The 17228-nt window shown below is 53.9% G+C and overlaps 1 protein-coding gene across 1 annotated transcript; it reads right to left on the reverse strand.

Moving 5' to 3' along the window:
- Positions 1 to 13804: 13804 nt before the first annotated feature.
- Positions 13805 to 15057, reverse strand: FOXE1 (forkhead box E1). Its single transcript, XM_004581180.3, has one exon. The coding sequence runs from the start codon at positions 15031 to 15033 to the stop codon at positions 13900 to 13902; it is 1134 nt and encodes a 377-aa protein (XP_004581237.3). The 5' UTR covers positions 15034 to 15057; the 3' UTR covers positions 13805 to 13899.
- Positions 15058 to 17228: the final 2171 nt, after the last annotated feature.

Here is a 17228-nt window from a genome sequence, read left to right on the forward strand (position 1 = left end):
GTGTTTTGGAAAAACTATACATGGGTTTTAATTTTTTCCCCTGTGGTAGGCATTGTGGCACACTGGATTAAACTATAGCTTGTGATGCTGGCATCCCATATGGGCATGCATTCAAGTCCTGGCTGTTCCACTGTTCCCTTTTCCAGTCTAACCCCCTGATACTGTGCCTGGGAAAGCAGCGGAGGATGGCCCAAGCTGTCTCCCACATGGCAGACCTGGATGGAGTTACTAACTTCTAACTTTGGCCCAGCCCCAGCTGTTGTAACCATTTAGGAAGTGAACCAGCAGATGGAAGAATGAAAGAGTCTCTCTCTCTCTCTCTCTCTCTCGCTCTCTCTCTCTCTCCTCTCGCTCTTTCTCTATCTGTATCTCTATCTCTCTCCTTTCTCTGTAGCTCTGGCTTTCAAATAAATAGATAAATCTCTTTATAAAAAAGATTTTTTTTGCTCAAATTCATCTTTGAATTTTAAAAAATTTATTTGAAAGGTTAAGGGAGATATCTTTCATCTTGTAGCTCACTCCCTAAATGCCTGCAGTAGCCAGGACTGGGACTAGAACAGAAGCCAGGGGCCAGAAACTCCATCTGGGTCACTCACATAGGTGGCAGGGGTGCAACTACATCACCTGCTGCCTCCCAGAATGCACATAAACAAGCCTGGAATATGAAGCAGAGCTGGCACTTGAACCCAGGAACTCTGATAAGACCTACACTGGGTCTTAACCCTCCCTGAAGGTTGTGATTTAGTTCTACCTTCCACAAACTTTCTGAAATGCCTTTGTATGTGTGCCCCCTAATTTTCTTACTTCTCTTCCCTGGAGACTCCTCAAAGATGTCCACAAAAGGCACTGAGCTGCCAGGGTGACTTTTCTCAGGACCTGCATTCCTAATTCTTTCCATTGTCTCTTCCAGAGCTCACTTTGAAGCCCTGCCCCAGCCTTGTTTGTTTTCTCATGCTGTATTCCAGTTATGCAATGTCCATCAGAAAGTGTGATGGCCACGGATGATTCTCAGGGATATTACCTCCTTGTCCTGGACCTTCTGCTTCTTGTAATGTAGCCTCAAAGAAAATCCATGCTTGTGGCAGCCCCGCAACACCGCTGACTCATGGGAAGCTTAGTGCTGGCTAAGTTTAAGCCTTTTTTTTTTTTCCCCTCAACAACATGCTACTACGCATCCTGGCGTCCTCAGCTGGCCTTCGTGTGGCATCTTTCTTTTGGGGGAAAAACCCTCAAAGCCCTACTTAAGCTACAACAGTTTCTCACCTGGGCAGAAGAATCTTGCTGTGGGGTCAGGCGGTTTCCCTTGCCCGTTGTTACACTTGGAAACCCTGCTGTTTTCAGCAGCTGGTGCAGCTTGGAGCAGAAGCCATGGGTGGAATCCAGAGAAAACCTCAGTTCAGGTGGGGATTGCTTAAGTCCTAACACCTTAACTTAATCCCCCTCGGGAGCAGTTAATTCTAAGGTTAGCATGTATCTTAAAGGCAGAGAGAGAGAGAGAGAGAGAGATGAGAGATGAGAGAGATATGAAAGAGTTGAATCTGCATTTATTCACACAGTACCTATAACAGGTGACGAACTGGATTAGGATGTTGTGAAACTTGTATCCTCTCCACAGGAAGAATGAAATACTCAATGTACTTGGCAGAGTGGCCAGGGCTTCCTACCAGGAGCTCATGGGGGGTCAGCTTCCCCTGCCCTCCACTCCCTTTTTAAAGATTTATTTGTATTGGAAAGGCAGATTTTACAGAGAGAAAGAGATGCAGAGAGAAAGATCTTCCATATGTAGGTTCACTCCCCAAGTGGCCATAATGGCCGGAGCTGAGCCAATCAGAAACCAGGAGCCAGGAGCTTCTTCTAGGTCTTCCACATGGGTATAGAGTTCTTAAGGCTTTGGACCATCCTCTACTGCTTTGCCAGGCCATAAACAGGGAGATGAATGGGAAGTGGAGAAACTGAGACACAAATCAGTGCCCATACGGGATCCCAGCACATGCAAGGCAAGGATTTAGCCAGTGGGCCTGCGTGCCGGGCCATTCCCCTGCCCTTTTGCCTCTGTCACCTCAGGAGGGTTCCCCTGTCTCTCAGGTCCGTCTGTCAAGCATGCACAGGGAATTGCTCAGCTTTAGATGCCCTCAGCACTTCCCCACTAAGCTGACAGAAGGATGCAAATCTCCCACCTCGGGAGCTGAGGGGAGACCATTCCTTCCTTCTGTGTGTGCACCTGCACAGACTGGAGCAGCCTGACCAGAGGCTGTGGTGAAAGTGATGGTAACTGTGTATCAGCTATCTACTGATGCATAACAAATGACCCCGGAGCTTAGTAAAGGCTTTCAAGAAGGACATTCACGATGCACAGCTGCTGTGGCATGGCTCAGCCGGGTCTTGGGCCCCAGGATCCCTCACAAGCCCATGGTGTTTTTATCAGAGCACTGCTGGGAATCAGGTGTTCCCCAGCTCACACATGTGGCTGCCAGCACCTTCACAGGATGTTGGATTAAGGGTTAAGTTGTTACTCTCCATACAGCATGTTAGCCTGTGGCAGCCTGCTTCAAGAGAGTAAGAAAAGAGAGAGCAAAAATGGGGTTCTTGCCATGGCACAGCAAGCTAAACCTCCGCTTGTGGCTAAACCAGCATCCTGTATGGGTGCTGGTTCGAGTCCCAACTGCTCCGTATCCAATTCAACTCCTTGCTAATGTGTCTGAGTAAGCAGCAGAGGATGGCCCAAGTGCTTGGGTCCCTGAACCCATTTGGGCGACCCAAAAGGAACTTCTAGCTCCTGGCTTTAGACCAGCCCAGCTCTGCCTATTAAGACTGTTTGGGGAGTGAACCAGCAAATGGAAGATATCTCTCTCTGTCTCTCCTTCTCTTTCTGTAGCTCTGCCTTTCAAATAAAAATAATAAATCTTTGAGAGAGCAAGATGGATGTCACTGCCGTTTATAAACCAAAGAAGCATGGGAGAAATGACCTCTTATTCGTGTTCAGTCAAGTGAGCCTATAAGTCCATTCGCTGTGGATAGTAGAAGATGTAATGCAGAGTGTGCTTGCAGCATGCTGGGATTATGGAGTCACTTCAGACCTGCCCAACCACACTCTGTGACTGCACAAAGCAGGCAGGGAGAGACACACCAGGCTTAAAGACTCGGACTCTGGGGTCTGGCAGGGTCAAACCCGTTGCTCTGTCCAGCAGGTGATGATCAGCAGGGGACCTGAGTTATCTTGCACGTATCAGTGGGTCTCAAGCAGCCTGTGATCGGAGGTTAAGGTCTGAGTGGGTGACAGGGCTGGGCAGCCTCTGGGTGCCCAGGCTGAGTAACCGAGTCTAGGAGCTGTCTTTACGCCACTAGCTGCCACACCTTTCAGGTCTGCAGTGCCATGGACTCTCACTGGGGGAAAGGCACCAAGCCAGGCACAGAGGGGCCTATCACCAATGTACGGTGGGTGTGCACTCACTGCCAACATTCATGCCATGAATGTAAGCAGCAGAGGATGGGCCCTTTGTCACAGCCTCACGTGCTAGTCAGGACTCTCCTTTCCCTGTTTCTCCAGCCATATGCATTGCTATAGCTTGAACATGGGTCTGTGTTCTTCACGACACCCATGGGAGATTGTCATTGAGGCAGTGTTGGGAGATGGGACCCGGTGGGAGGTGTTTGAGTCATAGAGTGCAGAGTCCTTACGCACAGACTGGGTGAAGGACAGAGAAAGGGACTGTGGCCAAGCTCAGACCCTGTTGTTTTGCCCTTCCGTGTGTGCCTACTTGTTCTTCTGTTTTCTGTGATGGGTTGAAGCAGTACAAGGCCCTTGCCAGAGACTGGGCAGAAGCCAGCTGCGCCCTTGGCCTTCTCAACCCCAGAACCATGAGTCTAAACACATTTCCTGCTTAACTCACCCAGTCACTGGTGTTGTGTTCTGGAGTTGGGGTCAGGGTAAGGGGTTAGGGTTAGGGTAAGGTGTAAGGGCTGGGGTTAGAGATTAGGTTTAGGTAAGAAGGTTGGATTAGGGTTAGGGGTTAGATCTAGGTTTAGGTTTAAGGTAAGGGGTTAGGGCTAGGTTTAGGGTTAGGGTAGGGGATTAGAGTTTTGATAGAGTTAGGGTTAGAGTTGACACACATCTATCCATCCTTCAGATGAGCACATCAAAGGCAAGAATCCATTCCATGCTACCCATAAAGATGTCGGCCACCCACAGATGGGTCCTGAAAAGTCTTGCAGATCTGGGGAGCTTCCTTGCAAAGGGCTATTATTGAGATGCTCTGGAGCCAGGCGACCTGCCTTCTAATACGTCCCCACCGTGTCTGAGCTCCTAGGCACTACTTCCTAGCAGAGTTGTTGGGGCCGGGGGCTTGCCTGGGGACTCAGAGCCAGGCTTGAGACCAGCACTTATCTGCTGTGAATATAGACTGGCAGTCTCTTGGAAAATTTCAACGTGAATTTTTTTCCTTCCGTGGGCATGGCCTCTTGGTTCATCTGCCAGATGTGAAAAGGACAGGGAAAACAGTCCCAGGACTCCCAGAGGATGACAGCTTCAAAATGAGGCCTGTCCCTGAGGAACAAGGTAACTGTCCTATTCCCCATACCCCCCCTCCACTCTTGCACTAAACAACCAACCTTGCAGGAGTATTTAAGGAAAGCCATTCGAGGATGGCAGTGTGGGATTTGGGCAGAAAGGTGTTTGAGTAATAGGGTTCCACTCGCTGCAGGCCCAGACGGGCCCCTGCTGGAAAGGAGTTAGCCCTCCTCCCTCGAAGAGGAGGAGCCCTCCCGGGCAGGCTGTGGGCTGTGGTCGTGCAATACATTGTGCGCCTGGATTCCAACCTGTCAGTCTCCCAGAGACTGAGCTCCTGGGATGCTTAGCCTGCACATTGTTTTGTCCACTTGCTCCTGCAGTTGCTTTGGAAAGGACCCAGCTCCCCATAGCCTCTCCCAGGTGTTCTGTAAACGATGGGCCTGCTCCTGCAGCTTTGGGTCTTGGTGGGATCCACACGGGGCTGGAGCAGGGAGGGGCCGGGCTAGGGTGTGGTGACGGGAGGCACTGATCCTCAAGGGAGGTCCGCTGTTTCACTCCAGCCCGACCCCTTTGGCTTTGGCACGAACTGTCATGCTTGGTAGAATCTGAAGCAAAGCAGCCCAACATGATTCCCGCACATGCTCTGTGAGCCCACAGAAGTAAGTCAGGCCCCAGGGAGTAAGCTCCAGCAAACCTCCATATTCCCTAGGCTCTTGCTGTGGGTCTGTGAGCACCAGCATAGGGGGCCAGTTAGGCCTTCCATTTAAATGTCCCATGACATGAAGTTGAGTTTGCTGCCCCATCTTCTGGGACCTGTTTCTCACCTGGAAAAAAGGAAAAAATCAGTTGAGACTTGCTGCTTCTCAGGACTATAGTGAGATTACAAAGAGAGAACCCACAAGGGATCCTTAAAAAGTTCATGGAAGGATGGGCCTGGCGTGGTAGCCTAGTGGCTAAAGTCCTCGCCTTGCATGCACTGGGTTCCCATATGGGCAGCAGTTCTAATCCTGGCAACCCTGCTTCCCATTCAACTTCCTGATTGTGGCCTGGGAAAGCAGTCAAGGACAGCCCAAATCCTTGGGACCTTGCACCCTTGTGGGAGACCCAAAGAGACTCCGGGCTCCTGGCTTCAGGTAGGTGCAGCTCCAGCCATTGTGGCCACTTGGGGAGTGAATCAATGGACGGAAGATCTTCTCTGCCTCTCCTGCTTTCTGTATATCTGACTTTCTGACATAAATAAATAAATCTTTTAAAAAATGTTTTTTAAAAAAGTTCACGGACAGGGCAGACCTTGTGGCCCAGTGGGTTAAATTGCTGCATTATTAAATTGTGGAATTATCCCGTTGGAGTTCTAGCTGCTTCACTTCTGATCTAGCTCCCTGCTAATGCACCTGGGAGAGCAGTGGAAGATGGCCCAAGTGCTTGGGCTGCTGCGCTACATGGCTGCTTGCCTGGCTCTGCCTCCGCTCTTGTGGGCGTTTGGAGCAGTGAATCAGAGGATGGGAGACCTCTTTCTTTTTCCTTTCCAAGGTCTATCTTTTAACTTTTTTTCTTTCAAATATATAGTGAATCTTTTACAAATAAATTATAAGTAGTTTGGTGTTTTTTCTATTTTCATCATTAGTCTACCTTAACATAAGCAAATCTCAGAGAAAAATATAAATAAAATTTTAAATGTTCATAGAAAATACATATTATGAAAAATGAATAGATTAAAAAACATTGTTTTTGTAGGATCCAGCATTGTGGAGTAGCAGATAAAGCTACCCCATGCCGGGCTGGCGTTCCATGTGGGTGCAGGTTTATGTTCCGGTTGCTCCATTTCCAATCCAGTTCCCTCCTAATGTGCCTGTGAAAAACAGTGGAACATTGTCCAAGTGTCTGGCCCCTGGCTTTGGCCTGGCTCAGCCCTGGCAATTTTGGCAATCTAGAGAATCAACTTTTGGATACAAACATTCTCTCTCTCTCTCTTTTTCTTTGTAGCTCTTTCAAACGAATCTTTCCCAATATGTCTGTTCTAAAATAAACTCATAATTTTATTCTCTCTGCACCCTCTAACATCTAAGTGAAAGTGCACAGTAGTTCTTTGATGTTGGGGCTCTTATTACTCAGCTGCCGGAAGCAGGAGAGAGTCTTGCCTGGGGTTTATGATATTAGCTCACTGCACAGCCATGGAAAGTTACCAGCCCTGATGCCTCGTATAAAAACAAAGAGTCGGTGTTTGGTACAGTGCTTTAGCTACTCCTGGGGACACCTGCATGCACATCAGAGTTCAAATCCTGACTCCATTTCCACTCCAGTGTCCTTCTAAGGCACAGCCTGCACTTGAGTCCCTGTCAACTCAGTGTGGGAGACTCAGGTTGAATCTCAGGCTCCTGCTTTCAGCCTAGCCCAGCTCAGGCTTTGGAGGGGCATGCGGGGAGTGAACCAGTGAATGTTAGATCATTGTTGTTGTCTTTCTGCCTTTCAAATAAAGAAAATTTAAGAATGTATGAAATAGAGAGTGAGTAAGGAACCTGTTAGCTGCATCTCTACTGAAAAAATTGGCAGGCGAAAACTTCTGGGAGAGTCAACATGGAAGTTCTGGTCCCCCATCTAGCCCCGCCCATTCTGTAAGAGTTGACTTCTGCATCAGGATGCTTGGCTGCAGGTGACAGGAAGTGCAGGAGAAGGACTTAACTCATGGCATGGGCTGGGGTGACTGGCTCCAGGGTCGCTGTGAGCAGCTCCTTGGTGTCCTGGGAGGGGTGGCCAAGCTCCCTCTCGCCTTCTGCTTGGCCATCCTAAGGAGGCTGATGTGTTCTCTTAGGCCAGCCAACATGGCTGCCACACTTCCTAAATGTCACACTCAAGCCACACCCAGGGGTATAAAGGACTGCTTCTGCCTCCAGTTGGCATTCCCCATCATCTTTGAAGAATAAGTAAAAGTCTCCCAGAGGTCCCAGTGCTGGACATCCCATGGACCTAGACAAGGTCCCATGCCCATTTCTAAATGGAATGGCTTTCATTTTTCTCTTACAAAAATCCAGATTTATCCGCTAGGTTTCCCCAAAGGGTCAGACATGTCCCAGAACATAAGACCAGTGGTAATCTGAACAAAATCAGATTGTTGTGAGCAAAGAAGAGGAAAAGATGGCTGAGCACATTATCAGTAGTGTTCTGGAATATTCTGGAAAAGGTAGATCACTTCATTTCTAAGCAACATTGCTTACTCAGCAGTTGTCAGTGGTCTATCTGGTTGCTCCGGCTCTGTGGTGCACCATTCCCATGGAGGACTCTTCTGCCCTGAGCATCTGAATGGGAAGGTGAGCACAGCTTCTGCCTCATGCAAGACTGTTGGGAGGAGAAGCAGGGGACCCTGCTGAGACTGGCACTGAACCCCAGAAGAGAGTCAAGGGGATTCCCGATGGACAGCCACCAGGGAGGCTTGACATTTTCTGGAGAGGAAATGGTCTGAACCAATCCCAATGCCAGGCCACAGGAACACAGGAACACGTGGGGTGTCTGGGGAACAGCAGATGGTGTGCTGGCTGGAGCCTAAGGGTGCCGAAGGACAGCTATCGGGGATAAGGATGGGAAGAGGATGGGCATAGAGATTGCCGTGTGTTCCAAGAACCAGCTGAGGAACTGGGGCCATCAACAGCGGACAGGGCCAGAGCTGCAGAAAGGAGGAAGGTGGCAGGTGTACCCAAGGAAGACCCGTGCCCACTGCTGGAGGCTGAGAGCAGAGGTCAGAAAGAAGCCCCAGGGGGTGTGGTTCTCAACTGTTATCCCTTGGTAGCTGAAAACATCCATGACAGAGAAACCCTAGCTAGGCCTTGCTCTGCCCACAACCCTGAAAAGCCACTCCGTGTTCTCAGATGGTGAGATAAGTAGTATTGTGCACTGAGACCCACCCTGATACAGACTTCCCAGAGCCTCCTTCACCCCAGGAGGGGCTGGCAGCCAATCCCCGGCCACGCAGACCGCATGCTTCTGCACCCAGCTAATTAACCCTTCTGGCCCAAGCCTGGGCTCTCAGCAGAGGGGGTATGGAGGAGGCCCAGTGGTCCAGGGAACTCCACAGGGAGTGGATGCAATTCTCTTCTCAAGTCAGGCAGCAGGGGCTCTGCCAAGGCTGGCTGGTCTTTGCACCAGGTGGGGAGACGTGCTGCTGAGAGAGGGCGGAAACCGAGAGAGAGAAGGTTCACGTTCCTTTCCTTTTTGTTCACTGCTCAGTTTAGCCTGAGAAGCACAAAGTGCATGGCTTTCCCCCTAGATGATTCTAAGCTATAGATTGCACCACCTCAGTGCAATCCACACAGTGGAGCCCTGAAAGAGAAAGCCCCTCCACAGTGAGTTCCACTCCCAACTCCAAGTCCCACCTGGGCCCTGACCCCAGCTCAAGGCTGCTGCATCCACATGGCCTTTTCCTGGAATAGTCATCAAAAGCGGGCTGCCTTGGAGCAGTCCTGGGCTCTGACCCAACTTGGACACACAGCTGTCTGGTCTTGAGCAAGTCACATGTCCCTTCTTGGACACTGGGCACACACTCCCACTTTTCCTGCTGTGGAGAATGCAGGCAAGCCACCAATGCACGCCCCATGCTACCTGGTGTGTTGCAATGTGTTCCTGGGAAAGGATTGCCCCAAACTGGGTCCCTGCCAACCCTGCATGCTACATGTCCCAATCTGAATTGCTTTACGTCAGGGATATATCCCTCCAGCCACCCCCACCCCTCGCCCCAGCTACATTGGCATGCCAACCGCTTACCCAGGAGTCAGCACTTCTCAGATACTGGATGAGGACGGAATCCCAAGTTTCCTTGGATGCAAGAGAGCATTTATTAGAGCACCCAAGAACCTCTCAAAGACCTCTGGGGTCCTGTCCTGCTGACCATGATGTTGAAAAGATTTTTTTTTTCTCCAAAGCCCTCAACTATGCCAGCCTTGGGGCTGGTGTCCTGCCCTGACTGTAACTGGCACCCCGGCTTTTAAGATGTCAAATATACTCTACTCCTTGAATGTCATTGTCAGTCACCGCGGGATGGAAAACAAGAGCGACGTGTATTCTAAAGGCCAGGATTTCAAGCCTCAGGAAACACACCCCGGGGAGGCAGGGCTGTGACGCAGCCCCTCCTCTTGCAGTCCCGCCCCCTCTCTTCGCCGGTATAGCCGCCAGGTCGCGCTGTGGTGCAGGTTAGCGTTCTTGGCCAGAGATGGGAGGCTGCTACAAATTATTTTGGGGTCTCTGCTCTTGACAGAATGAGTTTTTCTTTTTCTCAAGTTTCTGCCTTTTTACTGATGAATCATCTGAAGAGTTTGTCTGTTGAGAGGCAGGTTGAAATTTGCAGTGGGACCCGAGACTGTATTTCTAGCAATCTCCCAGGGCCTAATCATGCACACAGACCTGTGAAAAATCAGGAAGGGCTCATCCCACCACCCCCACCCCGCTCCCAGGTTCAGCCTCTCGCACGGGACAGCCTCTCGCAATGCATCCCGCATGGCAACGCCCACAGGGAGGGGAGTTAGAGAACCTGAGAGTGCAAGAGACCTGCATCCAGTTTAAGAGATGTAAGCTGAACCCTTCCAGTACTAGAAGGAACTTGTTCAGACTTCACCACAGGGGATCGGGGTTGTGGCCTAGTCGTTTTAGCTACCACTAATGAAATAGTTACCCCATATCCCAGTACCAGTTCAAGGTCCTGCTGTCCTACTTCCGACTCAGCTTCCAGCTAACCCACCTGAGAAGGCAGCAATAGGACACCTGCCACCTGTGTCCCAGGATGTGTCCAGGATGGAGTTCCAGCCTCCTAGCTCTAGCCTGGTCCACCCCGGGGGCTGACGAGGCCATTTGGGGAGTGAACCCCGGGAATGGAAGATTTCTCTTTTCTATTAAATAACATAAATTTTTTTAAAAAAATCAAAATCCATAACAATTTAGAAACAAAATCAAGACTTAGGCAGTACATAGTAAAAATAAGACAACAGGAACAAAATCCAGAAATGCTATTGCTCTTGGAGAATCACGAGTTTTTTTGATTTTTGTTAAGTTTTTCTTCCTTTCTTCTTCCCACCCTCCCTCTTGTTGTATTTAAACACACACACATGACAACGACAGCGAACACGTTCCGATTTTATTGTTATGGTAAGAAAAAAGTCTAATAAAAAAGAGTTCTCACAAAGTGCTTGGGAAATTGGATGACCGGAGTGCGTGGTAGGTGAACCGCGCCAAGAGCCGCGGTTCCACGCCTGCGGCTCGGCCCGAGCCGTTCTTGTGCCTGTCTGGGAGCAGGAATCCCGCGAATCTGCGGGGCACCGCTGCCCCTGTCCGCGCCGCCTCTGGCCTCTGGGGTCGGAACCTTGCCCAGCGCAAGCCACTGGAAAGCTTTGACCTTAAAATCGGAGACGCACCGGCTACCTAATCCGTTTTCGTAGTGAACGACCTCGGGCCAAGTTCTGCTTTTGTTCCTAGTTTCCTAAGCTTAATTGCAAAGTTAATTTGAAAGAAAATAAATGTTACAGCTCTGGGGCGAATTCTAACGAGCCTTGGGCAATTAGAGAAGAACGCATCTAATTACCCGTACCCGAGGGCGCCTACACACGACGCTGAGGGTGCCGAAGTCGAAATGGGCCAGCGATTTGTCTGTGTTCCTGAGAAGAGGAAGAAGGAAGAAGATACACCTGACGCGGGTCTGTGAGGGTTCGAGGTCTGGGGATTCCTGGAGCCGGGGCCTCCCGGGGACGCGCGGGAGCCCACCGAGGTGGAAGCCCCTGGGCGGTGCGCGCTGCCTCGGAGGTGCCGCCGGTTTGCTGCAGTGCGCAGCACGGCCGGCGGGAGACCGAGGAGGAACGTCGCTTGGTCCCTCCTCGCAGGTGTCCCGGTCCCAGACCCAGTTCCTCCCTCTGCTGGTGCTCTGTCTCACCAAGTCGCCACTGGCTCAGGCTCATCTTTGCTCCAAGCCCACCAGGAGGCTGGGAGCAAAGACACGCTCCTTCCCCACTGTTTTCTTGCATTCTGGGGCCAGGGGTTTGGAGGGAGTGTGTGGAAAGAGGCTTCATCACATCGCATGTTTATTCATTTCTAAGTCCCTTTGTCCTCCCGTCAATTTTCTCCTTACCCAGAGTAGGACCCTCTGAGGTAGCAGCCAGAGATATACCCTTTTCCCAAACGAGGATCTGCTGCAGGGCCTGACTTCGGCTCCCCTGGTGCTGGCAGAGCCGGGCCCTTGGTCATTCGGAAACAAGAGCTCGACTTCCACCCCATTTAGGGACAACCAGGCCTTCCACACCTGGTGGGGCCACAGGCGTGCCCCGGAGCCAAAGGCCGCACTCAGTGGAAGTCACTGTCCTGCTCTTGCTAATAGGGCCATGCGTTCCCTGCCCCTTCCCCTGGCAGAGTCAGCCTTTCCAGGTGTCTTTGGGACACCCTTGAATCTCATACCTGGCAGGGTGGGGTGGGGGGGAGATTAGGCCCCCTAGCTGCATTTTTTCAAGGTCAGGGGTCTGGCTCTGGCATCTGGCCCGCCTCTCCCTCCTGGCTGGCAGCAGCAGTGCCCCAGCCACCCACCCAGCTGCCTCCCACCTCCAAAAGCTCACTTAACCACCCTCATAGCACTGCATCCAGAACCAGCAGTCTGGAATATACTGGCCAGTCTCAGCCCGTTCAGATTCAGATTAAGCTGTAAAGGTCCAATCCATCCCAGATCTTGAGTATGGGGAAAAGGGTTAAAAAAGCTCCATAATTTCTATGTTGATTCTATATTGAAAGGATAGTGTGGGTTTTTTTGGGGGGGTGGTGGTGGTGTATATTGGGCTAAATGTATTATAATTCAAATTATTCTCATTTGTTTGTTCTCCTATAGTAAAATGGATACTAGCAAATTTAAAACCACATGTATGGTCTGTGTTGTATTTCGGTTGGACAAATCCCTGCCTGGGCTGAACCAAGTCTGCTTGTTGTGAACAGAATGCAGCAGTCTCCAAATTAAAAAAAATAAAAATGAATCCCAGTGGATTTTATGCTTTTTCACAACCCCGCCGCCACCAGCTTTCCCTACCAAGTTAATTACATAGAGTGACTGAACTCTAGACAGCTCACTTGCTCCAAGGTTTTGACTCAAACAGTTCCTCCAAACCCTCAGCTTGAAGGCCACGGCAGGCAAGTGCGAGCCTCTGAAATACTTCAGGCTGGAAATTTTCCACTCCAGAATCAAAACTTACAAGATTCTGAAAGAGGTGGGGAGGCTTGTAGGATTTTCTGATTTGGGTGAGTCCCTGGCTGACAACAAACAAGTTACAAAGCAAAGTTTAAAACCCATGGTTTTCTCTAAATTGTACCTCAGTGCTCACCCCACTTTCGTTTCTCTTCCCCTCTCTTTTTGCTCCCGAGGAAGATCCAGAGGGTACCAGCGACTGAAGACCCCACCCCAACCACTGAAAACATTAGCAGCTGTCGCGCCCCTCCATCTTGTTTCAGATTAAATTGGCACTGGTCTGGGGGCTGCATGTTGAAAAGAGAACAGCGGACAATGGATGAGTGTGTTTCCACCTGCCTCTCCAGACAGCCAGGATCATGAGTGGGCAGCAACAGCTGAGGAATGGCCAACACTTCCTGATCCTGCTCAAAGACTCAATAAATTAATGATATAATCGCTGCCTGGAGCTAAGTCTAGGGTAGAACACGGCCGCGAGTGCAGTTCTAATTTCCTGAAACCCCGGTTAGGTTTCAGGGTGGCTACTTAGGAAGTCCTGGGTGGCCCACAAGTATGCAGGGCAGCAGCCAAAACGGGGAGGGGGAGGGAGGTTGAGCCGTGCAGCTCTCTTGTGTAACGGACAGGGGGGTTGAGGACACAGTTCTGAGTCAGAGCTAAGTCTGTGAGTTGGGAGAGGGGTGGTGGTAGGAGCCCAAGGCAACCGGATATACTGCATCCATTAAAAAATATTAATAAGGGCCATTGCCTTTGCACATTTGTCCTCATTTAAGAAAAGAACTGTCGGAGCCTTTTATTGCAGTAAGGTTAGTCAAAGGCGCACGAGGGGCTGAAGTGTCAAAAGGCCTGTTTCGAGCAACCCGAGCAGGTGGGAGGCCACACAATTTCCATGATCTGGAGCCCGGGGCGCTGTAGAGGCTGCAAGCTTCCCTTCTATCGCAAAGGCAAAAGGCTGGTCTTACACGGCTTTGTCCCATCGAGGGTTCCTTGGGCTGTTCACCCGCTGGAGGCTGGAGCCGCCTCTCCTCACGTCCCGCTGAACAAAGCAACCCGGCTGTGGAAGTGCGGTGCGCCCAGGGGCGGTGCCTTTCTGGCTCCTGCCAGTTCGGGTCCTTGCTCCAGTCCCGGCCTCATTCGGGCCTCTGGGAAAGTGAGTTCGTGACTGCGAGGTATCTATGAGCTCAGGTCCCTCACTCTTGGTTCACATCGCCGACACAAACCGATCCACCCCACCGGGATAGGCCGCTGCATGGCGGGCGTGATAGGCGCCTCCACTGCCCCCGCCAAGCTGCCCCCCATGACTGTAGCAGGGCCCTAGTGCTCCGAACTGGCCAGGTGAGGAGCGCCCATAGAAGTCCACTGCGGTCTCCACGGCCCCGCTGCTGCCACCCGCGGGGGGCGAAGCAGGTCCCGCCAGGCGGCCAGTCGCGGGGAAGAGCGCACTGCCTGCTCCCTGTGGGTACGCGCCTTCGGGGCCAGTGTAGGCGGCCGCATAGGCCGAGGGGTTGGCAGGCCGGACCCCGGAGCAACCAGCAGCCTGGTAGCTGGTGGTAGTAGCGGACGGGGTGCCGGCGGAGGCAAAGGCGCAGGAGCCGCCTGGCCCCGACGGCGGCGTCGGGCCCAGATCTGGGCTGAGTGGTCGCTCGGGAACTAGGCCAAAGACGCGGCACTGGCCTGGCGACGCGGCCGGATAGTAGACCGGGGGCGGCGCGGCGAGCGATGGCGGCGCGTAGCCAGCATAGACGGCGCCCGGGTAGGGCGGGCGCGCGGCGGGCATGGCGCCCGGGAAGATGGCTGCAGCGGCTGCTGCAGCGGCAGCAGCGGCGGCGGCGGCCGCGTCGTGCATGTAGGCCGGGTAGGTGGACAGGTCGGAGCGCTTGAAGCGCTTGCGGCGGCGCAGGAAGCTGCCGCTCTCGAACATGTCCTCGGCGTTGGGGTCGAGCGCCCAATAGTTGCCTTTGCCTGGGCGGCCGGCCTCGCGCGGAATCTTGAGGAAGCAGTCGTTGAGCGTGAGATTGTGGCGGATGCTGTTCTGCCACTTTTTGGGGTTGTCGCGGTAGAAGGGGAAGCGCTCGGTGATGAACTTGTAGATGCCGCCGAGTGTGAGGCGGCGCTCGGGCGCGTGCGCGATGGCCATGGCGATGAGCGCGATGTAACTGTAGGGCGGCTTCCCGCGCTGCAGAGGGCGCTTGCGCCGCCGCCCGCCTGCGCCACGGCCCGCCGCCTCGGCAGGGACCCCGGCCCCGGCCCCGGGAGCCGCTTCGGCGCGCTCTTCCTTCACGGCCGTCAGCGCCTCAGGCTGGGGCGGCGGCGGCGGCCCGCTCTCGGCCGTCATGGCGCAGCCGTTCCGCACCCCGGCCGCAGCCGCCGCCGCTTGTGGCTGTCGAGGGCTGAGCCGGGGGGCGCGGCAGGCCGTGTCTGAGGGACGCTAGCTTCCGTCGGCGGAGAGTTCCCTCTGGGGGAGCGGGAGACGCGGTGCGGGCCGAGGCTCGACAGTGTCCCACCCCCAACTCGAGACGGGCGCAGCTCGTGTTCTCGGAGCTCGAGGCCAGGCGACGACGACGGCGGCGGCGTTGGAAGCGGGACGAGGCTCCCGGCACAGCTGGTAAGGTCCTGGGCAGCTGATTGCGCGCGGAGTCCCGGCGTTGGAAGCTGGCCTCGGGTCCCGCCGGGGAGCTGGCGAGGTGGAGAGTGCAGGGCCCCCCCGAAGGCCTGGCTGCAGGGCAGTCAGTGCAGGCGTCGGGGCCGCACCTCCGCGGCCGAGGCGGGGCTGAGCGACTGCGCGGCTCTGCGCGGGACGGCAGGCTTTAGGAGAGGGGGAAAACCTGTGGGCGAGGCGCGCCGCTGCACTCACACCGCCGGGCCAGCTCCTCCCTCCGCAGGCTTCTCCTCCTTAAAGACGCCAGGACGCGTGAGGCGGGGCCACTTCCCCGCCCGCCCCCGGGCGCACCTTCGCAGGTGGTAGCGCGGCGGGCACCCCCGCCACGTCAGAGAGGAGGAGGAGATGGGTGCTTGGCGATCCCCCATCTCCACCCCATTGCGGACCAGCCCCCTCTGTTCGCAGACGGGGGAGACCGAGGCTCGCCGGCTCCCGGGACCGTCTCGGGAGAGCTGGGCGCTTCTGGACGTCCCAACGTCGGGACGGGACTCGCTCACTTTTCTTGCCCGGGAGGTTGTGAATGGGTCAAGGGGGCGCCTGGCGATGGTGGGGCTGACAGGCGGAGAGGAAGAGAAGTTCCCCGCGTGACTTTCCCCCCTCCAGGCCGTTCAGGATAATTTGCAAGCCCATCGGGGCTGCCCTGCCCTGTCCAGCCCTCGCTCTCATCACACGAACACTGTTAGGGCTTGAGATGGCGCTCCTATTGGCATCTGTTGGAGGATTGCGTTTCCCAGCTGCGAGCCGTGCCGGAGGTGGCCTTTTCCCTTTTCTGGGTCCTTGGGCTGTGCAGAGGTACTCTTGGGGGCCTTCCTTAGCCAGTGTTTAGGGAATGCCAGCCTCCCCCGGCTCGATCCTCAGCCTTATCGGTCTGTAGAAGGCCGGATTCCTCTTGGTGCCCAAGAGATGCTTGAACGCACGATAGAAGACGGCGCAGAAACCGCAAACCGCCTTCAATTCCCAGGGCCCCGGGAGGCCTCCGGTGCTTCCGAGCCCCCCCACTCCCACCGCCACGGGACGGAGGGAGGGCCAGACGGGTGTGAACTGTCCTCGGATAGCTGGGCCGCCGGGGCCCGTTTGCATAGTGAGGGTGGGACTTCTAACTCCAGCTAGCGGCAGATGCCTGCGGCAGCCCTCTAGGACCTGTCCTTCCCCACCCCCCGCCCCGCGCACAGCCACAGTTTTCTGCTCTGTGGACTGGAGGCTGGAGGCTGGAGGCTGGAGGGCAGGTGGCGGGTGTTTTGCAAGGCCCTTTTCTACCTTTCTGGACTTGGGTGCTGCTCGGGAAGGCCCGAGACTGGATGCGGTTGTTCCCTCCACGAGGTGCAGGTCGCGGAGAGGTGGTGGCAAGCGCGCCCCTCGCGCCGGGAGGACGCTGAGAAGAGGATTGTTGGCTACTAGAGGCTTTTGCGGAGGGGGTGCGGTTTGTCGCGTCCCTCCCGGCAGTGAGCTGAGGTCAAGTTCGGCCTCACCAAGCGTTGGCCGCAGCCTTCTGAAGACCGAGGTGCCGGATCCCGCGCCGCGCTCGGCAGCTCGGTGCGTGGGGAGGCGATTGCCCTGTTGGCTCCCACGCCCTTGCGGGGAGAGGGTGCTCCCGCGAACCGAGCGGGGCTATCACTCGCAAGGCAAGCAGCGGCTGCCTTCCTCTGCAGTAACCACGTGAAACACCGGCTTTCGTTGTTTCGGTTTTCTTTTTTTTCCCTCCCGAGGGGAGATTTTTTTTTTAACTAATTTTAAATTGTGAACGGATTGTTTTATAGAATCCTCTTAATAGAGGGCCCGGTGGTTTTCCCTATTACCAAAACGCCAGGATCGGAATTTCCAGATTTTTAATTTTGAACCGTTATCCTTAGGATTCCGTATATCAAAAGGAT

The sequence above is a fragment of the Ochotona princeps genome, chromosome 14, assembly GCF_030435755.1.
Source record: "Ochotona princeps isolate mOchPri1 chromosome 14, mOchPri1.hap1, whole genome shotgun sequence".
NCBI lineage: Eukaryota > Metazoa > Chordata > Mammalia > Lagomorpha > Ochotonidae > Ochotona > Ochotona princeps.

Coding starts and splice junctions, on each gene's coding strand:
- FOXE1 (XM_004581180.3), bottom strand. CDS start 15,033: ATGACGGCCGAGAGCGGGCCGCCGCCGCCGCCCCAGCCTGAGGCGCTG.